The sequence below is a fragment of the Halichoerus grypus genome, chromosome 10, assembly GCF_964656455.1.
Source record: "Halichoerus grypus chromosome 10, mHalGry1.hap1.1, whole genome shotgun sequence".
In the NCBI taxonomy this organism is placed as follows: domain Eukaryota; kingdom Metazoa; phylum Chordata; class Mammalia; order Carnivora; family Phocidae; genus Halichoerus; species Halichoerus grypus.
This window is the reverse complement of record NC_135721.1, coordinates 21803091-21828115: the sequence shown is the minus strand read 5'-3', so window position 1 is coordinate 21828115 and position 25025 is coordinate 21803091. Positions and strand designations below refer to the sequence as shown.

The 25025-nt window shown below is 45.9% G+C and overlaps 1 protein-coding gene and 2 long non-coding RNA genes across 9 annotated transcripts in view; 1 reads left to right on the top strand and 2 right to left on the bottom strand.

The window, feature by feature from the left end:
* The window catches only part of LOC144379197 (uncharacterized), a 48598-nt gene extending 38527 nt beyond the window's left edge, over nucleotides 1-10071 (bottom strand). Inside the window, exons 1-2 of the long non-coding RNA XR_013441630.1 lie at nucleotides 9977-10071; nucleotides 6501-8486 (exon numbers count right to left, since the gene is read on the bottom strand). This is a non-coding gene — a long non-coding RNA (uncharacterized LOC144379197). The remainder of the gene's footprint in view (nucleotides 1-6500; nucleotides 8487-9976) is intronic.
* The window catches only part of RBKS (ribokinase), an 82187-nt gene that overhangs the window by 49397 nt on the left and 7765 nt on the right, over nucleotides 1-25025 (top strand). Inside the window, exon 8 of one of the 7 annotated variants that reach the window (XM_078056122.1) lies at nucleotides 14066-15797. The exons of 5 other annotated variants lie outside the window; for them this stretch is intronic. In XM_078056122.1, coding sequence (XP_077912248.1) covers nucleotides 14066-14092 — 27 coding nt within the window. In that variant the 3' untranslated portion in view covers nucleotides 14093-15797. Of the gene's footprint in view, nucleotides 1-2165; nucleotides 2999-14065; nucleotides 15798-25025 lie in introns of those variants that run through there. One more of the 7 variants, XM_078056123.1, reaches the window with a different exon arrangement.
* On the bottom strand, nucleotides 11424-18619 carry LOC144379198 (uncharacterized). Its single transcript, XR_013441631.1, has 2 exons — nucleotides 17633-18619; nucleotides 11424-11983 (listed from the first exon to the last, which is right to left on the bottom strand). It is a non-coding gene; the product is annotated as an uncharacterized LOC144379198 (long non-coding RNA).

Here is a 25025-nt window from a genome sequence, read left to right as displayed (position 1 = left end):
TAGCTCCACTGGATCTACTGAATGGGCCCTCAGCGCCCCCCCATTGGAGCGGAGGTGACACAGGAAACAAGGCTAGTTATTTTCTGGGTGTAGAATCTCCCTCAGCCTTTTTATGCTATCTTTGTCCTCTCATCCTGCACTGTCATTATGAAAATCCTTGCCTGTTCTGCACACCACTGTTCAGCCTCTTCATAAGTCCAATAAAGAGGAGATAATTCACATGGTGAGGCGAGGAGCTCCCAGGGAGGCATTTTCTCTGGAACAAATGGGCTCTTTCACTTTTCTGTCAGGAGGGCGTTACTCGCTCTCAGGCGGCTTATGACCTCACTTTTCTCCTCCTAATCCCTCACGGTGCAGACTTTAAAAAAAAAAAAAAATCATGTCGTGCCACCTAAATGTATACAATTTTTGTCAATCACACCTCACCAGAGCTGGCCAAACTGAAATAAATAAATAAATCGGGGATGGCATGGCCGGTGGAAACCCCTTCAGTTGGCTCCCCTTGCCCACCCGAGACAGGCAGGCTGCCCTAGAAGGAGCCATTGCCCGTTCAACGTCAGTGCTCCTGCTCTATTCAGCTCGCCTCCGTGTCAGTAGTTGGCTGTATCACTTCTATTTTTACCTCCGTCTTTCCCATTGTACTACCATGAGATGGGGCAGGAGTGCAGATGTCCTCCGCTCAGTTTGGGAGACATGACAGATGTGTCTCTGTGTTACCTGAATCTCAGCCTCCAAATGCCACGGCCCTCGTGTCCTCCATGCTGTCCTCCACCCTGAACGTAAGGGGGCTTGGCCTTCTGGTCTCGATTGCACTAAATAATCACTCCCTAGTCAAGAGTCGCACACATTTAAGCATGGTCATATTTTAGGTTATCGTGCTAGTGTGATATATTAGAACATTAGTTATCCTTGGCCTGCAAATTGATACAGAAATTGCTTTTGTACGTGTAAATGGTTAAAGTCCTAGAATCTGCATTCATACTCTTGTTTTTTAAGAACTTGGCCTATAGGCTAAATCTGTCTTCCCAGGAATCGCTTACCTTATAATAAGTCATCCTAATGCAGGGTATGTAAGTAAGCTGACACTAATCAAAAGCCAGGGGCATGGGGATTCTCTTTCCTCTTCTTTATTCCCCTTTTTCTTCTGTCCATTATATTTGAGTCCTGTGGTATTCACCGTTGCTGGGTGAGGCATGAGGCAGTGTCAGCCCAGCTGCATGGATGCCCCCAACAGATACTCAGGGCTTGGAGAGTTGGAGGAACTAAAAATTGCACCAGTAGGAAGTGGGGATGATTTCTTTTAAAGTTTGCATGGAAGCAGTCATGAAGGTACAGTGATTGCTGCGACTGATGGGTTACCCCCGGTTTTCCAAGTTAATTTCTCTTTAGAGTATTCCCCACATCCCAGGATCTGGCCTTCAGCCATCCAGGCTGTTCTTAAGGATTGACTCCCATTAATCTACCTCTGAGGCACCATTCAGAATTGTCATTCTTTGAAATTGTTCAGCCTTTGAAAACCCAGATTTGAAGGGCCATTTTCCCATCTTTGTATGACTTTTCCCCCCAACCTACATCCTCTTTCCATTCCCACCCTCTAGCCAGGGGAAGACCAAGCTAATATTGCCAGATGTCATTAGAACCAATGAATTTAGAGCTCTTAAGAGCTGTTCCCCACCTCAGGCAAACTGAGGTGTTTCCTCCTTGGCCCTAGTCTTGTTGAGAGGACTGAACACTCACCATTCTTACCCGGGCACTGCCAGTGTTAGTCTTTGTGACGCTCCTTAAAATGTGTTTCCCCAGCAAAGCACTCTTTCTCCCTCCCACCTCTTTCCTTCTGATGAACACATACATTCTTTGCATTTGTTAATAATTAGTAGGATTTCTGAGGGGTCTTTGTAGCCTCCTACTCCTTTTTGTCCTTGAAAAGAGCCTTTGCACAGTTCTGTCCAGAAACTTACATTATAGCCAAGATACAGTTTGAGCTCCCTTCACTGTTGATTGCCAGGACTTGGAAAAGGGTTGGGAGAGGAAAACACTGTGGGTAAAGAGCAGTAGAATCTTGGATGCTGAAGAGGTAACTATAAAATAATAAGGCTAACTTTAACTGCCATGTCAATTTATTATCCAAGAAGTTAACTGTCGTTTCCTCCATATTTTGACCTCAGGAAAGTTAAGTATCTACTGATACTGCCACTGCTCAAAGTATCTTGGAAGATCGTCTTTTGGAACGGCCTTGAGAGCACCTTGACCCTACTTATCAGTCTACTGGGTTTTTTTCTTTCCATTCATAAAATTAATACATACTTAGTTCTCAAGAGGAGAAAAAAATCAGACAACATAGAAAAGTATAAAGAAGAAAGTCAAATACCCATGAGTCTACCACTTAGATATAACCACCGTTATCCTTTTAAATATTTTATTTTTAAGTAGTCTCTGCACCCAAAGTGGGGCTCGAATCTACAACCCCCGAGATCAAGAGTCGCACACTCCACCAGCCCAGCCAGCCAGGGGCCCTCTCCACCATTATACTCTTAGTACAAATCCTTCCATATTTTTTTCCAGACCCATTCATGCACTTTTGAATATCTGTTAATGGAAAATGTGAATATTTCCCCCAGCAGAGATTAATATGTGTAATTAGGGGAAGCCTCTACAATTCAGAAAGATCAACCATTTCTCTCGAACAACATAAATGGGCAATTCACTGAAGAAGAAATACAGAAAATAAATGTGATAATGTTCAACCTCACAAGAAATCAGGATTATACAAATGAAAATCACAGTAAGATTCCCCCCTTAACATCAGTTCAGCAAAAAACAAAGACTGATAATGTCAAAGTCCAAATAAATTGGAAGCACATGCGCTCAGATAATTCTGGTGGGAGTGTAAATTTTACAATGTTTTCAGAGGGCAATTTGACAGTCCCAATTTTTTAAATATGCTTTCCCTTTGACCCAGTAAATCTAAGAATCTATCCTGCAGAAATGTTCATATATACAAATATTGCTAAAGAATATTTATTCTGGCTTTATTTGTAATAATCAAAAATTGATCAGATGTATCTACATAATCATCAATATGAGAAAATCAAATTTTAATAGCAATGGTGACATTTAGTTAAAAATAACTCTAGCTCTCTGTAAATAAAAGCATATTTAAAAATCTGGGGGAAAAGAACCCCACCAAACTACTATTGCTCATTGGGATGGGGAAGAGGAGGGGACAGGAGGCAGGTGCCATAAAGGAGGACTTCTACATTCTACTCCATATTCTAAATTGTTTCAGTATTTCCATGACCCTTTATTTTTCATGCATTACTTTGAAATTTGGAGGACATATGATTTGGGGACATAGCAAAAAACTATTTGGAGCCACATCTAGCAAATAAGAGAGGGGATATCATTTCTCAAAGAGTGTGCCGGGCGGTATCCTCACAAAGGAGCCAGTAATTGGCCAGGTTCACTCTTGGTCTCATAAAGAACCTCTCAAGCATTCCAAAATCTCTATATAAGTAGGCTGAGTAGCCCCTTGACTTAAGATGACTTCTGAATGGATACACACCTGATGCCAAAGAACTAGATCTGCATTGCCTTCAGATCCAGGCACTGGAGCTCCTTTTTAAGTCTAGATATTTCCCTACACACTTTTGACAGGATTTTTTTCCTTAATCTTTCTAAAGAAACAATTTCCCTTAAAAATATGTTATTTTATACAGTTTCCCTTGGAAATAACAGAATAAATGTCAAAGCTGCACTGTTTCTGTTCATCACTCAAATGCATGGCAGATCTTCAGAGAAGCTTTACTCATGGTCACGTTTTCTTTCAGAAGGGGTCTGCTTACCAGTCTTAAACTCTTCAACCCTCATTCCCACAATTAATAATATATTGAATGATCCAGACCTTGGCTTTGCCACATTTCTCGGTCTCTATTAGTTGATGACCTGAAGGAATGGTAAAAAGAGCCAGGCCATAGGTGATACCTCATTTTTAGGTACTTAATAGTTCACATACTTCATTGTCCATGTACCTCCCATTTGAAACAGACCTGAATGGAAAGGCTCAGGAGGGATGGAGGAACATATATAACAATCCTTTGGACTGAAGTGTGTCCCCTCCAAAATTCGTATGTTGCAGTGGGTAGGTAATTAAGGTTAAATGAGGTCATAAGGATGGAGCCATAGGACTAATATTCTTATAGGAAGAGACACCAGAGAGCTCACTCTCTGTGTAGACTCAAAGAGATCAGAGCACACAGCAAGATGGCAGCCCCCTGCAAGCCAGGAGAAGAGGCCTTAGAATGAAGCCCACCTTGTGAGCACCCTGATCTTGGACTTCCAGCATCCAGAACTGTGAGAAATAAATTTCTGTTGTTTGAGCCACCCAGCCAGTGATTTTTTAAATGATGGCCCAAGCAGACTAACACACACAAGAAAGCAAATGAGCGTACTTCAGAAGTGACCTAAAGCAAATACTGAAAAGTCTGCTGTTTTGTGAGGAGAAAATAATCTGAAGTGAACTAACAGGATCAGCCTAAATCACCTTTTTGGTGAACTATCTTGAGAATATTGCTTATGGTTTAACTGTAATCATCGGTCCCAGTAGGTAAGGCCAGATGATGTCCTGAGCTCAAACCCTGATTTAGCCACTAACCTACAGGCTTCTTTGGGCAAAGGACTCATTACGTTTGGGCTCGGGTTGTACATCCAAACAGGACGTGTCTGAGTGGGTGATCTCTGAGGCATCTTCGACCTCCATGATTCTTACAGATTCTTGGGGACATAAGGCTAAAGCCCAAAGGCCAGGCATTAGGCTGTGCTGGGCTGGGCTTTGTGCTGGACTCTGTATGCTCAGAACAACCCTGCAAGACGGGTTAATGCCCATTTTAGAGAGGAGGAAAGTAATGCTCCTAACGGCAAAGAATCTGCCCTGTCAGACAGCTGGCAAGTTGGCAGAGCCAGGAATTGATTCCAGGTCTGTCTGTCCGACTCCTACGTCCGGGTACTCTCTACCGCACCCCTCTGTCTCTTGATGTTGTGGCAGTCCGCCCAGCCTTCAGTCCCTCCTACATGGCATCTCAGCACTGACTTTCCTTGTCACTTGTCATGATACAGGCTTCTGTAATCCCTCCACTCCTCTAGATTTTCAGAAGCTTCCAGATCTTGCAAAGGCACGGCCTACTTTGTGCCATAGAGTGCAGCCTCACTTAAAGGCAGGAACCCACGTAAGAACAGTGTCTGGCACGTGTAAGCACCCAGTACCTCTTAGTGCTCATTACTAGGTCCCTATGTGTCCACTGTACCCGGATCATGTCAGGGTACCAGGAAGCATGTACCAGGAGCGCATATGCTCTCCAGTCCACGGAGTGGAAAGAAACCCAGGTCCCACTGCCATTTGATTCCAGCATCTTCCTGTACAGGACAAGGAGCTGGACGCACGGATAGTAGTGTGGCAGGATCTTTCCAGTCCAGATATCAAAGTTTCGGGCACAGACCACTTCCATTCATCCTCGTCATTGAATGACCAAACCTGAAGGAGAGGTGAACTACTCCTAGAGAACATAACCAGATCATCTTTCCATGAGACTTCTTTAAATAGGGGCCTGGACTGCTAACTGGAGAGGCTAGGGAAAATATAATTCCCTTTTTTTAACATTCCCAAACTAGCTCTCCAGTTTAAGGAAAGACAAAAACACTCCTCCTTCCCTGCCTAGCAAACTCCTATCCATCCTCAAGGTCCAGCTCAGAGAGTTCCTTTTTGGGCAATCCCACTGCTTACTATATGCTTGGCATATAATAACAGGCCTTCCTGAAATAACAAAAGAGTTCTAGTTCCTTCTGGGAAAGTGACTAGTATATGTATTAGGGTCACTTAGGCTCACTGACCCCCAGTGTTCTCAGGGGACTCGAGGAGCTATAGGATTCCTTATATTCCTTAAATTCTACCTTGAATATGCCAAGGGAAAGAATAAACCTCAGATACACATGCTTTTTTTTTAATATTATGAAAACAAAATGCCCAGTTTCCCATTTTAAAACCTATCCTTAGATTATTTTACCTGCATGATAGAAAAGCCAGGCCAAAATTAAGTTACAGAGGGTAAATGGCATCTCTGAAACCAGCATCATAGCATACAGAACACCCAGCTGAGGCTCTGAAATAGCCATCTTAACCTTAGGAATGATATCAATAAATGGACATGATACCTGAGCAAACTGTCAACTCTGGCTACCAGAAAAAATGAAGACGACAAAAAGGAGTTGAGTGAGTATAAAGAAAGGACAGAGGACAAGGTGATTGCTGAAGAGACTGATGGACAAGGCACAAGACATCTGTCATGCCCGGGGGTCCGTATTAGCTCTATTACATTACTTCCGTATCAGCAGATCACCTCATTTGCTGGCTAATCGGGCAGAATTAAGTATTTTACATTATCTTTCTTAATCCTGCATGTGATCAGTTGAAAACCCAGGGCTCTAAAAATCTAATTGTAACTGCTTACCAGAAATGTCATCTTCACTTTGAGGAACTGGACCAGGGCCAAATACAAGGCTGTGTTTTCCGTTTTCCTAAAGTACCGTCCCATGGCCAGACCTGGACATGCACGTACGTGTGCCTGGTGCCGGACGTCTTTGGGGCTCCTGAGCCAGAAGCTGGGGTCACCAGCCGTGCTTCAGAACTCAGATCCAGCCAGAGATTAAAAAGGGCCATGGTAGTGAGAAGAGGGGTGTGGAGGGGGGGCGGTAGGATGTAGAGAAGAGAAAAAAAAACTGTCAAAACCTCAGCAAAAGTCAAGAGAGCAAAATCTAAATCTAGATTTAGAGTGTTCTGTGGGCCTCGACGCTACCTAAGTGAAAGGACAGGAAATAGGGCGCCTGGGTGGCTCAGTTGGTTAAGCGACTGCCTTCGGCTCAGGTCATGATCCTGGAGTCCCGGGATCGAGTCCCACATCGGGCTCCCTGCTCGGCAGGGAGTCTGCTTCTCCCTCTCCCGCTCCCCCCTCTTGTGCTCTCTCTCACTCTCTCTCTCAAATAAATAAATAAAATCTTTAAAAAAAAAAAAAAAAAGAAAGGACAGGAAATAGTCCCTGTCCCCGTAAGAAGGGTTGGTTTAAGGTTGTAGGAGCTTGCTTATCCATTCCCAGTGCCGGCTTGGAGCCTCCTACGCCCACCCTCCGCCTCTCCCAGGAGAGCAGTGTGAGCCCGTGGCGGGGTGCTTCTCTGTGGTTTCCAGGGTGTGAAGATGTTTCTTGGGTAGACCTGAAATTAAGAGGCAAAAAACCTTCCGGAGCCGAACTGTGGAGCCCAGTGAGCTGGAGCCATGCCCACTGCCCTCCGTGCCTGTCGCTGATGCCAGAGGTGAACGAGGAAATGAAAAAAGAGCCTTGGCGAACTTCTGTCTGCCTTGGTGTGAAAGCGTGTGTGTTGTAGGTGAGCGGTGTGAGTACTTTGTGTATTTTCAGCGCTGAGGATGTCTGCGCCGTGTGAATAGACTGTCGGTGGCCTGAGCGCCGTGCGTGCGTGCGTGTGTAAAATGTACTGCAGTGGGACAGGGTGTAAAGGGGCGGCCGGTCACTCACACTTCCCTCCTCGTCCTTCCACTCCTTTAAACACGATAGGAGGGCTCTATACTGTGGAACAACCCTGAGAAAGCGATGTGATTTGGGGATAGAGGGGGTCCAGAGGTTAGGTGAATTACAACTCCCCTGAAAGGGTCTCTAAAGACAAAGTTTTATATCCTTTTCCTTCCTTTGGTCAAAACAAAACAAAACAAAACAAAAAAAACAGGAGCGCCTGGGTGGTTCAGTCAGTTAAGCGTCTGCCTTGGGCTCAGGCATGATCTCAGCGTCCTGGGATCCAGGCCCGCATCAGGCTCCCTGCTCAGCGGGGAGTCTGCTTCTCCCTCTCCCCCTGTTGCTCCCTTTCGTTCACTCTCTATCTCAAATAAATAAATAAAATCTTTAAAAAAAAAAAAAGAGAGAAAACTAGGAAAAGAAAGATCATGGTTACATTTGCTAAGTGACTTCCTGTGACTGTCGTGTTCCCAGTTAAGGAAACCATCTTCTGGGGCATCTGGGTGGCTCAGTCGGTTAAGCGTCTGCCTTCGGCTCAGGTTATGATCTCAGGGTCCTGGGATGGAGCCCCAAGTCGGGCTCCACATTCAGCAGGGAGTCTACTTCAGGATTCTCCCTCTCCCTCTGCCCCTCCTCACCCCTGCTTGTGCTTGCATGTGCTCTCTCTCAAATAAATAAATAAATAAAATCTTTTAAAATTTTTAAAAAGAAAAAGAAAACTGCCTTCCTCTACTTAGTCTGCTCTTTTAGTTTTTAGCATGTGGGCATCTAATTGTGTAGATTCAGTTGTACATGAAATATAATTTGCATCAAATACTTACACTGACTACTTCCCCCAGTCATCCCAAGGCCAGCCAGATCGCCTGCGTCCTCCCTTCCTTCCTTCGTTATAAATTGTGAAATGTTTCAATGACACTGAAAAGTATAGAGAACAAGATCATGACCACCCATGGATCCACCACCCAGCTTTGTTATTTCTTCATATTTTGCTATTTTTGCTACAAGTAGTTCTTAAGAAATAAAATGTCACAAACACAATGTGACCTCTTGGCTTAGGATGCTTAGTGCTATAAAGATGCAGCCTATGTCAGAACCTAGCGTTTACATTTGAACAGAAGAACAGTAGGGTTTTGTAAGACTTTCTCTTGATCTTTGCCATTCTGCAGTTTTACTACAATGAGCCCACATCTGAACTTCTTCTCATTTATATTGCTGATGACTCTCTTCTTCCTGAACGTCAGTATTTGTGTTTCTCCTCAATTCTGAACAATTCTTAAGCATTCTCTCTTTATTATTGCCTCTCCTACTTCCTCAATCATCTCCTTCTGGAACCCCTAGAAGGTATATATTAGACCTTCTCTTTTCTATTCTTCATGTCTTTTGAAACTGCTAGAAAGGAGTGCCTTTCTTGGTTTCGGCTCAGGTCATGATCTCAGGGTCGTGAGACTGAGCCCAGTTTCAGGCTCCACGCTCAGCGTGGAACCGGCTAGAGATTCTCTCTCCCCCTCCCTCTTCCTCTCTCCCTCCCCTCGTGTGCTCTCTCTTTCTCTCTCCTCTCTGTGTCTCTGTCTGTCTGTCTGTCTCTCTCTCAAATAAATAAAATCTTAAAACAAACAAACAAAAAAGCCCGCTAGAGAGAGAAGCCTGGGATCCTGAGGCTGCCCGTCACCTTATTCTTGTCCCAGGGTCGATGAAACAAAAGTGACCTCAAGAACTAAAAACACCGTCCTTTAAACACAGAAAGTCACAGTCTTTTAAGAAACAGAAAAGACCCCGGTGGGAAGTTATGGCAGAATGGGGTGGGGAGCACCCCACTGTGCACACATTTACTCAGCACACTGTATTTTAATTTTCTGCATTGCAAACAGCAGGTGTGTGCTGGTATAATAGGGCAATGGTGTAATAAGACAGTCCCTGGCCCCAAAGAGCTTGGGTCTGGAAGAGTCTGTAGCCCAGTCAAATGAGAAGTGCCGTGATGGGGATGCACCTGAAGTGCTATGGGAGCGCGGCTGAGGAGCCCACCTGGCCTGAGGAGCCCATGACCCTGCTTTGAGAGGGCAAGGGAAGGTGAGGTAAAGGACAAGTCAGCTTGGGGAAGGGTAACCCAGGCAGAGGCAGCAGCTCATGAAAGGTCCAGAGCCAAGAGGGTGTGTCAGTGTTGGTGCCTTTTCAAGTAGTTCTGTGTGGAAAGAGCTTACAGTACAAGGAAGGATGGAAAAGGATGAGGTGCAGCTATAAAAGGGACGGGTTGTGAAGGGCTTCATTTGCCACAACCGGAAATTTGCACATTCTCCTGAGGGCAGTGGAGAGTCACTGAAGAGTTTAAGCAGAGATAGATTTTATCAGATTTGTACTCTATTAAAAGATTAACATGGCTGCTTATAAAGAATAAGTTGGAGGGGCACCTGGGGGGCTCAGTCAGTTAATCCAACTCTTGATTTCAGCTCAGGTCTTGATCTCAGGGTTATGGGTTTAAGTCCCTTGTTCAAGTTCTGCATTGGGCTCCAATTTATTCTTAAAAAAAAAAAAAGAAAAAGAATAATAAATTGGAGATTACAATACTGGAGGCAGGGGGAACCACCCAGACTGTTGCAGTGATCTTATCTGGTAACAGATTATGGCAGCCTGGACGAGGGAGGTGGCAATGGAGATACTGAGAAGTGAGTTTAAGAACTCTTAAGAATTCAGAGAACATAACGGTAGGTCATTTCCTTTAAAATAAAAGGGTCGGGGGACCAAGTAAGATGCTTATTTCATGGTCAAAACCAATAGATCCTTCTACCAGTGTCCGTGGTTGTCAGCATGTTTTGAGCCTTGACTCACCTAAGGACCAAGACGTACTCCCATCAGAAATAGTCCATATCATTGGTGATTCTCTGCAGATGGCACAGGAAGATGGCAGTGTAGTTTACAGAAAATAAAATGAAATGCTCAGATGATCCCTGCATGCCCTTCCATTGGGCATGTCTGGCTGCCTGCCACCCCCATTTTGGGGAATCACTTATCTGTGCAACAGAGAGGCATTTGGAGCAGAAATTTATCCTTCACTTAAAGTAAACAGCATGTGAAGGGAACTCTTTTGCAACACAGTGCTCGTTGAGATATCTCCCCTAACACCTGTGCCCGAGACGCTAGCTTTCTCCAGATACGAACACAGCCTTCACGTAACTACACCCTCTCCCCCTGATGAAGTGACAAATCAGCCAGTATGTGATGAATTGGGGTTGTGTAGACAAAACACCAGGTATTCCAGCCAAGGCATCCACAGTTTGTTGTGAATCATCCACACCAGCCTTCAGCAGTGAGACTCTCAGAACAATTGTTCAGTTCCATCCTTCGTTCCCACCATGTACAACTAGCCCAAGACCCGAGAGTGAACCAGCAACTGTAAGGAACCAGAAACATTATAAATACCCCAGAGAACCCTTTTATAACAGCAACTGCCTACTGATTCTGTGGCCTAACAGCTCAAGCAAAAAAAGGATATAAATATGATATTGCACAACGACTAATTACTCAAAATTTAGTGCATCAGCAGAAGAGGGACCTGTGGTTGGTGCTAATATTATCAGATATCTTTACTGTTTAATAATCTGGTAGCTCTGTATTATGGAGCATGCAGTTTTCACAGAGAACAATGATTTTATTTCAAGTACCTCTCACTGACATAAAAAAGCAGCTGTTAGAAGATGAACATTTGGCGGAAAATGTTTTAGCAGAATCTTTTGTGAGATACTAAATCATATCGGATTAACTGTTTTCTGTTGAGAATAGTGGAGTCCCAAAGAAAAAAGATGGCTGACCACAGAAGGCAAGGCCAGTTTTTAGAACCCAGCGAATCACTCATAGACATTGTAGTTGTAAGTGCCATTTATTCACCAATATATAAAGTTATTTATATACAAAGCTTCCATTAATGTTGCCTGAAGAAAGGGCCTTTTTTTATTCCAGTTTTAGCTCATATTCAGGATTCTACTTCTCTTTCATTAATTGCATTCCGATAATGGAATTCTTTAAATTATAGAATAAATTAATCCACCGCAGACATTTTCGGCCAGAATGGGGTTTTTTGACCAGTTTCAAGTCTCCACAGGCCACTCTCTGTGGCCAGCCAGCCCAAAGAGCAGCGCGGGCTGTGACTAAGAGCAGCCCCTGCTGAGCACAGGCCGGCCCTGCCTCTGAGCCTGAAGAGGGGCGAGGGCAGCACCGGGCTCCCTGGCCTCACGGCCACCACTCCCAGGTTGACAGTAGAGCCTCTCACATGTTCTTCAGGCTGGTCGAGCACCGGTCGCTATTAAAGAGGAAGTGACATCATGCCGTGGCTGCTGGGCACAGCCAGTTTTAGCCCAACAGTATTATGACCAAGCTGCTTTCATGTGGCCATACTGATTGAAGAACTTTTTCACATTAAACTATGATAAGTAAAACATAAAAAGTAAAACATAAAATTCTTCTCCTTTCTAAATCACCAAGCAGTGTACAAAGCAAAGACTTTCAACTTGTCCCCAATTCCCACTCCTGGGGTGGAGTGTGTGATTGGGAAAGATTAAAAATGGAGGGTTTTCTGAGATGGCTGAGGATTGCTTTTAGGGCAGAGCCCAGGCTTGGGCTGAGAGTGGCATGAGGTGCAGAAGAGGATATGGGGATAGGGATGTCTGTTCTGTATGTTATTTGGTAATTTGAGACAGTATTTGTATGGTCATTTTGATGCAAGGGCTAACTCAAAATAGCTTCATCAAAATGCCCCATTTTGGGGCACATGGCTGGTTCAGCTGGTTAAGCGTCTGACTCTTGGTTTCAGCTGAGGTCATGATCTCAGCATTGTGGGATCGAGCCCCACGTCCGGCTCCGAGTTCAGCGTGGAGTCTGCTTGAGATTCCTTCCTCGTCCTTTTCCCTCCCCCTCTGCTCCTCCCCCTGCTCTCTCTCTCTCTTTCTCTCAAATAAATAATCTTTTTTTTTTTAACGCCCCATTACTGGTATGAGTGGCCAGCCCAGAACCAGTAGATACTGAATCAGGCCCCAGTTGGAGCCAGCAAATGACCTCTGTCAATAGGGACCACTGGTTGACTTGGACCAGGAGCCATATATCACCACAAATGGAGCCAGATCAGTCCATGGCGCTGACCTCTGAGGGTGAACCACCACAACCAATGTACGATGTAGATCAAATAGAGTTGATGCAATTTCTATGATCATCTGTACTCTTACAAATGGTTACTAAATACTTGTAGGGTACCAGTAAATGAAGAATCTGGAAGTTCTGGGATGAGGGCTGATAGTTTTTCTTATTCTCTAGTAGCTGAATTTTAATCAATATGTTGAAAATTGCAAGACCGGTGTCATTTTTTAATACCATTTATATTATAGTCTTTTGGGGCAGTGAGATGCTACCTTGAATGTATATCGGCCCCACCTACCTTTGGTTTTGCACTCAACCCCCAATTGATTCCTCTCTGTTTTCATCCATCTAAAATAAAGACGGCTTTAGCCCCCAAACCTCATTCCAGATGGAAATGCATAATTCAAGAGAAATACTGATGTCAAAGAGAAGGCACACCAATTTGTGTCAGCAGTTGCTGTAAATTAAAGAGGAGTACAAGGAGAGTTTAATGTAATGTAGAATTGAAAATAAAATTAGAACGAATATTTAGGCAGTCCTCCGCCTCTTTTTTTCCCTTCTGTGACACGAAGGATTGACTCCCAGCCTAAGTACCTAAGACAGTTCATTTTTCTTGCCTGCTGGAAAATTCTTTCCCCATAAAATGTTGCATGTTTGTCTTTGGCATCCAAAATTAGATCTTTTTACCTTTTCCATTCCAATCTCAACAGAACAGTCAGGGTAGGAAGAGTCCACGTTTTCCCCCATCTTCCACACCTGTCACATTTGCAGCCCAGAAGGGACCCCTGCTACACCAGTCTGACTAGTCAACTGCTGGAAATGGCCATTAATTCTTCCCTGATACTGATTCTCCCTAATGTGGGTGTCACCTCCATGGTTTCTTTTCTTTTCCTCAAGCTGGGAAATGCAAGAGTTGGTAACGCACATCTCACACATGTACTACTGTGCCAGAAAAAATTCTTTAGCACACATCTGAAAGAGTGAAATCCCCTTTAAAGCAGTGATATTGGGAAGCTTCACACTTAGTCCAACCAAAGCGCCATTATTTAGAACCTTTTTGGAGTTCTTTATTCGAATTGCCCTCAGAACTGGTGGTGGTCTTTATCGTTGCGCACTGTCTTGGCCAACGGTGGAATTCCCTAGCTTGATCTCCCACTGTCATCACTAGACTTGGTTATTAATGATTCCCTCTTTCCAGAAGTAAATTCCTTAGAGGAGTGGTTCTCAAAATGCAGCTCTGGACTAGCTGTGTCAGCACCACCTGGGAACATCATCTGGGCCCTACCTCAGACTTAATGGATCAGAAACTTGGGGGTGGGCGCAGCAATCCGCGTTTTAACAAGCCCTCCAGGTAATTCTAATGCTTGCTCTAGTTTGAGGACCACGGACTTAGAAGATGAGATATTGCCTCCATTGAGGACGTTCAAAGATGTGCTACAGGTTCGGAAAGTATTCCAAAGAAAAAGTTCCACAATCTTTTTGAGCAAAGCTGGAGTCCATGTATGTGTGACTAAGAGCTTCCGCAGAGACCTACCGCAGCTGAGGCATCCGCTTCCGCCACTTCGCCGTTTGACCTCGAGCAGGTTCTCACACTTGGTTTCTCATCTGGAAAATGAAAGACCCATCCTACCTACGTCACAGGATTGTAATGAGACTCAAAGTGAATCACATCTGCAAACACGGTCTGTAAAGCATATTGGTGAAAAAGTGCAAGTCATTGTTATTCCGCAAATAGGATTCTGGTAATCTGAGCATTACACGAGGGCAAAGACTTGGGGAAAGTTATAATTTCCTTGGCCAGATCCACCTTCTTGTCTATATAATGACTGCTTCCTCATCTTAATGGACGTGCCTCAGATCTGCCATTTCAGCCCACCCATTTATCTGGTGCTAAGAGAGGGACACCACTGCCTCATAAACAGCTACAAGGTCTAGAAAAATATATCCATTTTCAGACATGCTGTTTGCTATGGAAAACTCTGTGATGATTGGTAAGGACAGACTGTGTGTGTATACGCACTAAAGCTCTCGTGACCAGAACTTGTCACATGCTAGCAGCGGAAGGGTCTGGACTGAAACCACCCATTTCAGTGCTATGCAAGGGAGTCGTGACCTTCAAGAAGGACGCTAAGTGTCCATTGCCACACAGTAATCATTGCAGAGAGGACCAAAAAGAAAATCCCTCAAGTAAACCAAATCTATGGAAACCAAGAGTTCAAAACCAGCCCAGTCAACATGTCTGTGCTGGAGAGAATGTGGGTGGATTTTACCTTAGAGATTAGCCAGGTTTTACTTTTTGTTTTTTAAGACTCTGTTTATTTGAGAGAGAGAGAGTGAGTGAGTGAGTGAGAGAACACAAGCTGGGGGAGAGGCAGAGGGAGAAGCCAACTCCTCGCGGAGCAGGGAGCGCGACGTGGGGCTCGATCCCAGGACCCTGAGATCATGACCTGAGCCGAAGGCAGAGTTACCCAGGTGCCCTTAAAGATTAGCCTTTACAAACACCTTCACCATAGGAATTCTTCAACGGCAAGCTCCTGGTGCATTTATCATTTCACTTAAAAACTTTACTGACTCTTCGGTGAACATCTCTGGGCAGGAAGTTAAATCTGTTGCCTTAGTGCTTATTAGGAATGCAGTTTTAGTAACACAGAGCAGTTCCCGCTAGACCAACGTCAACTTCACTTTCACACAAAGTGCCAGCGAAAATCAAGAGATGAGGTATGAATCTAATTGGTTAAATGTGATTAAGTTATTGGCTGATTATGCAATAATAAGCTATTGGTTAATTATGGAGTTGGAATATGAAATGATTTTGTTCAAAAATGTGTGCCTACTTAACAAATCTACAGAGACAGAAAGTAGATTAGTGTTTCCTAGGCGTGGCAGGATCAGGAAGGAGGGGGGTGTGATTGTTAGTGGGTACAAGGTTTCTTATAGAGGGGACGAAAATTTCTAACATTAGACTGTGGTGATGGTTATTCAACCCTGTGAATATATTTAAAAACATTGAATTGTATACTTAAAGTGGGCAGATTATATAGTATATTAATTATATCTCAATAAAGCTGTTTTTTGGGGGGGGCTCCTGGCTGGCCTAGTTGGTAGAACATGTAACTCTTGATCCTGGGATTGTGAGTTGGAGCCCCATGTTGGGCCTAGAGCTGACATTAAAAAAAAAAAAAAAAAGCGGTTTTGTTTTTTTTTTTTTTAAGATTTATTTATTTGAAAGAGAGAGGGAGAGCACAGGGGAGGGTGAAGGGAGGGGCAGCAGGAGAGGGAGAAAGAGACCCAAGGAGACTCTGCGTTGAGCATGGAACCCCATGTGGGGCTCCATCTCATGACCCTGAGATCATGACCTGAGCCAAAACCCAGAGTTGGACACTTAACCAACCATGCCACCCAGGCTCCCCAAAAGGTGCTGTTTTTGTGTTTTTTTTTTTTTAATCAAATAGCTAATAAATTGTAGAGCTGGGAAAACATTGTGCCTATTTAAAAGACAGGAATAAAAATCATCCATACTTTGCTGCATACAGTTTCATACATGATTAATATGAAATAATAATCATTTGAAATACATTAAGGCAGGAAATATTTGCTCTTTCTTTTAATCACACAGTGTTTTAAAAGCTGACTATCTCAGCCTAATAATTGAAATTTAAATGTAATAAACAAAAGTGGCTAATAGTTGAAGCCACAGTCATGGCCATTTATGACATAATGATTTGTCCATGTTCCCTACAGGTTTATTTAGAATAAAAATCAGTAGCTCTTACAAAATAGTGATAAGGAAGCTGGATTCTCACTGTCCATCTTGATGCTTCTAAACTGATCTGGTTAGGACAGCCAGAAGGTTGATGTTGGAAAGGATGTGATCTCATCCTTATGATGTCAGTATGCACTGATAAGGGAAAATAGAGATACTCAGATTTGAGCTGTGAAGCAGGGCTCTTGTGTAAGCATCACCCTATCTCATGGTACGTTCGTCAGACTCACTGCTGTCTGCCGAGGAGAGAACCTTTACACTTTCCTACCTTGGGAAGATAGGCCAGGCTCCACTAGTTCTAATCTCCTTGGGAAGTCCTCACTGCGGGGCGTGGGGCTTGCCCAGGGCTCACTGGTGGTCATGGAGGCCTGACTGAGGCAAACAGGAGAGGAACTGGCTGGGAGAGGTAGGGATTTCTGGCTCAGCCGAAAGCAAGCAGGGAGCTACCAACACCTGCCTAGCGTGCCTTGCAATTTGGAGATTGCTGGCTAGGGCTGCTGCTTCTTTTTTTTTTTTTTTTTTTAAGATTTACTTATTTATTTTAGAGAGAGAGGGTGGGGGGAGGGGCAGAGGGAGAAGGAGAGAGAAACTCAAGCCAACTCTGTGCTGAGTGTGGAACCTGACACTGGGTTCGATCTCACAACCCTGAGACCATGACCTGAGCTGAAATCAAGAGTCAGACGCTTGACTGACTGAGCCATGCAGGCGCCCCCTGGGTCGGGTTTCTTAGCACACCAGCAGATCCTAATCAGGCCACTGGCAGGTTCTCGGGGACACGAGGCCCTACTTCAGGGTTTCTCAACCTGTCTTGCGGTAATCACCACCCACCCCAAGTGAGCCTTTTAAGATTTTTTTTTTCCTATTTGTCATCTTCCCCCATGAAATTTTAGTACCACAGATACTCTCTCTTTCCAGATAGATAGATATGGTCACCTACTGTGCCTTCAGAAAGCCACAAATCATTGTAATATCTTAAAAAAATGTTTCACCACAACCTCCTCCCCCTCACGCAAGCATGAATTTTCACCCCCGTCGGAGAGGTGCCACCCCAGTTGAGAATGCATGCCCTGGATGGAATGAAGGGTCTAGGCGGGGCCCCTCTCTGCCCACACTTAGTGAGTGGTGAGGTCAGTCCCATGGAGAAGATGATCAGGTGGCCCAGTGTCCCATCACTAACCAGGATGGGCCCTGACTTGAGATTCCAGCACAGCTAGAGGAGTGTCCCCGCGCCATCTGTTCAGCCTGCCTGCCGTCCTCCAGGCTCTGCACCACGTCCTCCTCCCCGGCAGAAACAGCCCTCTGCCCGGCGACTGGCTTGCTGTGAGGGAAAGCGGGGTGCTGGTGGAGGGCCACAGCTCTCCCCGCCAGTGGCTCACCCTCTTCCCGTGCTCTCCTGCAGCCCCTCACCCTATAGGCCTCTCCCAGAAGCCTCACTCCTTGCTCTGCCTGTGTTCCTTCTCCCCAAGTGAAAGCATAACACTTACCACGTTTCCCCAGTCTTGCACTGACAAGGGGGGCCTTTACACTCTTCACTGCACATTTCTTTAATCTCCTCCTCACAGCCTCTTTAAAGGTCTCCTAAAGTATCTCCCTGCCCCCACAGAGGAATGGATGTCCCAGACCCCAGCACCTACAGGCAGTCACCACTAGAACTCTCTGGAGCCTGGCCTCCCCAGTAATTAAGAGCTGCAGGACACTGGTTGCTGTCTCTTCCTGGCTATGAGAGCATCCTGCAGCATAAAGCTAGTCACAGCATGCACTCCTTCCCCTGGGACCCTGGGGTCATACCCTAGGATCACGACCCTCTTTGTCCCTTAGAACCCTTGCCTGGTCCCTTCTGACCTAGGCCATGCGCTTTCGTTTCGAAAAACGTTAACAAACGAAGGAGTCCTCTGAGATGATGCTGTCTAGTCCACCCCTCTTGTGGAGCACCCACTCTGCTCCACACCGGGCTAGGCCTTTCATACACATTATCTAATTCAGTATTTATAGTAGCCCTATGAGGTAGGTTCCCATTTTACAGATAGTCACAGAGAAGGTTGAGTAACTTGCCAGGATGGTGAAATCAGGACATAAACTCAGGTCCATCTGATTCCAGACCATTTACTGCATTGTCCCAGCTATGAAAACATGTTCCCAGTTGAAAAAACCATTTTCCCCAGCTATGTCCAGCGGGGCTCCACTGTAGGTATAAAAATACTGAATTTGCCATTCTTAAAAGATGACATATGGCTAATAAAAAGGCAGGACTTAAAACCACATTTGTTTGTTCCCTCTCTGCTGCTTCCTCGGGGGTCACAACACGAGGGCTCCCGCCAGTCCGTGATTAGCCCTTAAAGGATAAAGAATGACTTGTACTTCCCCAGGCCTGCCAGATGTTCATGCCTCAACCCCCTGCAGACAGGAGCGAGGCAGGAGCCCATTCTCAGAACGTGGAAGCAGGAGCAAAGCAGGACTGGCCCCCATGCTAGCCTGAGGGCGCGCCATCTCAACGTTGGCACCCCCCTGCTGGCGTGGGGGTGGAAGATGGCAGGGATCCTGGCAGGCTGACATTGTTCTCTCTCTCTTTCCTGAACCCCTTGCGATATTCTTTCTGGAGAAGAAATAGTGCATTGATTTGGGATTTAGTCATGTTTCATCCCATCTGCCTTTTCCCTGGCCTCTAAAACCACAAGCCTGGCTGAGGAATTCCGGTCCACAGTGTGGGCTTTGAATAGCTTTGTGTAGGGAGAGGTTTTGAAAAGAAAGGAAAGTGGTATCTACTCCTCAGATGGAATGTGTTAAGCCATCGAGGAAGAATGCGAGGGTTTTAGCTGTTAGGGTCCGTCAGCAGTTCGGGTGATGAGTCATCCAGCGTGGGGATGGATTCCTGAGAACTGAAGCCTCGTGATGACATCATTCTTGCAAGATTGTCTGGGATCTGTTGTAGCCGCCTGACAAGTTCTTACCTTGGGGATTTTCATCACATGGGTTTTTTCCCCAACCACACTTAATACCCATCATGCCTTCTAACTAACTTCTAACTTCTAACATCCACTTTTCTATCAACTAGAATTTGGCAAACTGGGACTTTCACAGGTCTGTCTCATTGTCATGCCTGCTCCAGGGCATTCTTGGGACAATGTGTGCTCCTCACCTGATCACTCAGCACCCATCCTCCTGACAGTTCTCCATTTAGTCAGCACGTGTTTCAGTGGTGAGCCTGGCGCCATGCTAGTCTGAAGGGATGAAGGCCAAGGAGGAGGGCAGGAGCATGCCCGAGGGTACCTCCCCAGACTCCTGGGATCGGGGAAGACACCGTGCTTTAAATGTGGTGCCAGTCAGTAAATATGTGATGACTAGTTAATACCTCAGTGGAGTCTTAGAAGATGAGTAGGAGTTAGTCTAGGGAAGAGTCCAAGCGAGATATTTGTGTGAATGAAGACCCAAGTTTCCACAGGTGAATAGGAAGAGGTGAGAGATGAAACTAGGCAAGTGTGCTAGGGAGCCTCATGCGCCATGCTGAAGAGCTAAAATTGTATCCTAAGGAAGATGAGAAGCATTCAAAGGGCTTTAGGCATGGAGGTAAAGTGGCCAGATTTACAGCAGTGTGGAGGCTGGGTTGGAAGGGGCCAGACTAGTCAGGGAGTTAATGCCATCCTCTAGAGGTGATGTGAGCATGAAGTAGGGTGATGGGAGGAGGGATGGAGATGAGAGGACAGATTTGAGAAATATTTAGGATTTTAAACTTGGCAACTGGTGAATAATTCGTTCTGTGGGAGGGCAATATCCAGAAGACCCCCAGACTTCCAGTGTGGGAAAGATAAGGGGCCCCGTGTTCAGGCAGAGGTGCGAGTTCATTTGGGGCATGCCGAGTTAGAGTTGCCTGCAGGGGACATGAGCCTGGTCGAGCAGACTCATGGACAGTTGGATACACGAATCCGAAGACAGAGGAGAGTGTGTGCTGAAGATACTGACTTGGGACTCATCGTGTTCATAGCAGTTGAAACTGTAACTGCACAGCAGTAGAGACCCCCCTGGAAATTATGGGGAATGAGAAGGACAGTGGGCCAAGGACGGAAGCCAAGGGAATGCCAATATTGTTAGTGCAGGAGAAGGGAAAGGGCCCCATGATAGAGACGAAGGAAAGTCAGAGACACGGAACCCAGGAGAGTCCCTTGCTGCTCTGTGCTTCTCTCCCTCCTGAATATTCCACTGAAGCCCCAGCCCCCCCGCCCCACCCCGCCCCGGCTGTCTTATTCCTCATCGTAAGCTCCTTTACATCCTTAACTCTCCAGAAAGCCTTCGCAGGTCAAAGCTGCTCCTATCCCAAAGCCCATTTGCTGCAGCCTCCAGCCATCCCTCATCTACCCTCCTGTAGAGATTCCTGTATCTTTGAGCCTCGTGCAATTCACTTACAATGCCTTGACCTCCTTGCCTGACCGTTCTGTTTATCTACATCACCATTTTTCTCTCCACCCCACTGCTGCCATCCTGTCAGATGACTTCAGTGCCACGAGGGTGAACCATCACTGAGTCTCATAGTTCCCAGATGCCCTCATTTCCAGTGACTCTTCACCTCCCCTCCAGCCTCCCACTTACATGAGACTCCCAGGAATGGTTAATACCCGCATGGCTTCCATTATATGGGAGTACACCTCACATCCTGCTCTCTGGGCACAACCAGCTCTCTCACCTCTTATCTCACTTCCCACTGCCCTTAGTTCCCTCTGTTTCCTTCTGACCTGTAGACTCCCTCCTGACCTCTCCTCTTTCCTTAACCCGGTTAGACTAACTGGCTGTTCATCGGAGGTGGTGTTTCCTAAAACCTTAGCTTTCTTTGCACTCCCACTCTCCCCCACACCTGACGAGGGCAAAGCAAGGTCACAGTCTCTTCTCTACTCCTGCTCCAAGCACACGGAGGAAAGTGGGTCCCCGTACAGAGGGACAGCATTAGACATTCACCGTCTTCACTCTGTCATCCCTGTCATTCTTCAGTGCTATAGAAAACCTAAGCCTTCCCACGGGGAAATAGGAAAATTCAAGCCTTAGCCAAAAGCCCAATCTTTCTTTCCCAAAATAGCTTCTCCACCTGCTCTGTTGCTGGATTTCCACACAGATGACCTTGGTACAGCTCCTGACTGCCCTTTACCACCTTTATTCTTCCCTCGGGCAAGTTGCTTAACCTCCTCGAATCCTAGTTCCTCAGTTTTAAAATCAGGACCCTCCAGTGTTGCTGCCAACCTCTGGGGCACTTAGTGCAAATTAGAAGAAGGTGCCCCTTTGGCCAGGCACACAGCGTGATGAGCTGAGCATGGCCTGCAGACCACAGTGCCCCCCTCACCTGGGCACCCTGGTGCAGTGCCACCTTGAATCCCGGGGCCCCAACCACACCCACCTCTCCACGGGGTCTTGTGAAATCAAGGCCACGGTAGGCACAGCACCCAGCCAAGAGCCTGTCTGTGCAGAACCTCAGACGAAAGAGTTAACTCGGCCTACTTGGACTTGCGTCAACACGTGGGCGTGCTCTGCTGGGATGGCAGCGGCTCGGTGAGGTCCGTCAGTGCGCGCCCCATTTCTCGTCAAGAGAGGGGAGCCCTGAGAGACTGGAAGTGAGCTGGTAAGTGAGGGGGTGGGACAGTCGGACAGAGAGGGGGCTCCGACGGGGAGAAGGGAAATGAGTAACAACCTCCTGAGGGCAGGAATGCCTCAGGCTCTGGGGCAGAAGTTGCCCACCCCAAACCCACACCCCAACTCTAGGGTGCAGCCCTCAGGAGCTCCCACCTCGCAGATGCTCCCCGGGGGGGCCTCTCACTAGCTGCACCTGAGTGTCATGCTCCCTACCCCACCAGCCCCGCAGAGCGCCTGGGCCCCTCCCCCTGCCCAACCCCCCTGGAGGGCGCAGGCCGGGCGTGTTTTGCTGTCCTTTCACTCCACTCATAGTCCACTTGCCTCCGCGGGTGCCACACGCCAGGACTTCTCCAAACCCAGGAGTGTGAAGGCCCCGTCCATCCTGTAAGAGCGGCTCTTCCTTAAGAGGATATCACTGTGCGAAGGCAGCGAATAGTAACCACCTGGGTATTTTTATGGAAGAAAGATGAATTATGCCATCACCCCTTCTGGCACAGAAATAATTTTCAGTAAAAGGTTAAAACCATCATGTTGTATCAATGAGAACTGTTCCATTATTCCAAGAATGATTGATTGGAAAGTACTTTCCTTACAGGAAAATCAAAGTGATACAATGCAGCTTCCACTTTTAAAGCACTTTCCATTAAAAAAAAGCATACCAACGTATAAAAATAGTTATACTGAAGATGTGAATCAACAGCCGAGGAATTTATTGGCACTTGAAAGCCTTGTGATATAAATAGATTCGACAATGAGAATGAATCTCAAGTAACTCTGGGCTGTGGCAACCTAACCTCCACTTTCACTGACACAAAAGAAAGTCACATGTAGTTCAGCGAGTCCTCTGGCCACCTTGGAAGAGAACACAATGGAACTAGGTGCAACAGGGCAGGTCAACTCAAAGCAGTGGGTGAGGCAGTAGGAGAGACAGAGGGGACAGAGATAGGGCCTCTGCCCTCAAAGAGTTTTCAGACTGTCCCAGACTGTGGGCCTGACAAATCACAGCCCCCAGTACTGTGGCCTGAGGGAGGGACAAAGGAATAGGGGATAGAAGGGAGAAAGCTGTTTCCTAACTTGGTGATTTCCTTCCTTCTCCCCTCTCTCCCTGCTTCCCACAAACAGTCGCTCTGTGGTGTAATGTGAACAGAACATGGAAATCAGTTGGGTCTGGATGCAAACTGCCACTTACCAGCCATGTGACCCGGGATAAATTATTTCATGTCTCTAAGATTCGGTCCCCACAAGGGTTGCAGGGGTCAGGGGGCTGTGGTTGTAAAGATGAAATGTCTTGGGTGTGTATGTAAGCACCCAGCTTTGCTGCTTCCTGATGCAGAGCAAACAATAAACGTTCACTCCCTTCCTTACCCTTCCACTCCTCTGTGAAGGTTAAGTAGTACTTACTTTTCCACACCTTTCATGCTTAAATTTCAAAGAGCTTTTCCATCTTGGGATATAATGTGATTTTCAAGGTAGCCTTTGCTGGTCTTCATGGTTCTGAGTTGATGGCCCCTGTCCTCCAAGGGCTTTCCTACTTCTCTGTGTTTTGGGACTCAGAGGCCCAACAGCTGCCCTCTTTGTAAAGAAGAACATGCAACACCCACCGCCACCACCACCCCACCTGAGACCAGGGCAGCTGAGAAGTGGCCCGTCAGCAGTCCTTGACTGAGCATATACTGTATGTGAGCACGTATTGTGTAAGGGTTGTGTAACTCTGAGGAGTCAAGGAAAGAACTGGACAAGATTTCTGACCTCTCATAAGACTTCAACATATGGGTGTCACCTCAGTCGAGGTTCTTGGTTCTTGGTTGAAACAACAGCCCAGTTGCAGTCCTGATATGAGGCACCAGACGCTGTCACCACGGTGGCAGCCCCTACCATCTCAGACCTCAGTTTTTCTGCAGTCACATGTGTCATGGCCGGAAGGTTCCTCCCAGTCCCCTTGACCTGCAGGGGCATGTCACTGCCTAGTCCTTCGCTGAAAGGGCAACTGTCTGTATGAGATGACGAGACGGGGATTCTCAGTGCAGGGAGGAGCATCTCTCAGTTCAGTTCACCCCAGCTTGGAGTCGATGTCCACTTAATTGAATTAAGAGAAAGGAAAATTAGGCACCTGGGTGGCTCAGTCGTTAAGCGTCTGCCTTCGGCTCAGGTCATGATCCCGGGGTCCTGGGATCGAGCCCCACATCGGGCTCCCTGCTCTGCGGGAAGCCTGCTTCTCCCTCTCCCACTCCCCCTGCTTGTGTTCCTGCTCTCGCTATGTCTCTCTCTGTCAAAAAAATAAATAAAATCTTAAAAAAAAAAAAAAGAGAAAGGAAAATTATTCAGAGGATGAAATTGGCTCCTTTGTAAATTCACAAAGCCACTGATGAAATTTTACTAAAGAAGTTTTGAAAATCAACTTGTATTAAAAACTTTAAAATGTTTGCTTATCTAAGTAAAACTGACAAGTTGTCGTAGGCCTATATACCCTGCAGAGTTTCACCAGTGATTAGCATTTTGTCACATTTGTTTTACTGCTGCCTCTCAAAGTACATAAATATACTTTTTTTTGGATGAGTCATTTGAGAGTAAGTTGCAGACATCATGACTCTTAACCTCTTACTACTTCGGGAGAGACATCCTGAGAACAAGGACATAACAAAACTACAATATAATTATCAAATTCAGGAAATTTAACACTGAAATAATCTTTTATGCACAGTCCAATAATGTCTCAAAAGTGTTTTTTATAATTTTTTTGGTCCAGGAGGCAATCCAAGAGTTTGTATGGCATTTAATTGTCATGCTCTTTTAGCTCCTTTAATAGGAAACAGGTCCTCAGCCTTGTCTTTCATGATATTGATATTTTTTTGAAAATCACAAGTTTACTCTTTCATAGAATTTTTCTCCATTTAGGTTTGTCCAGTGCTTCCCCATGATCTGAGTTAGGTAACGTGTTTTAGGCAGGAATACCACATAAG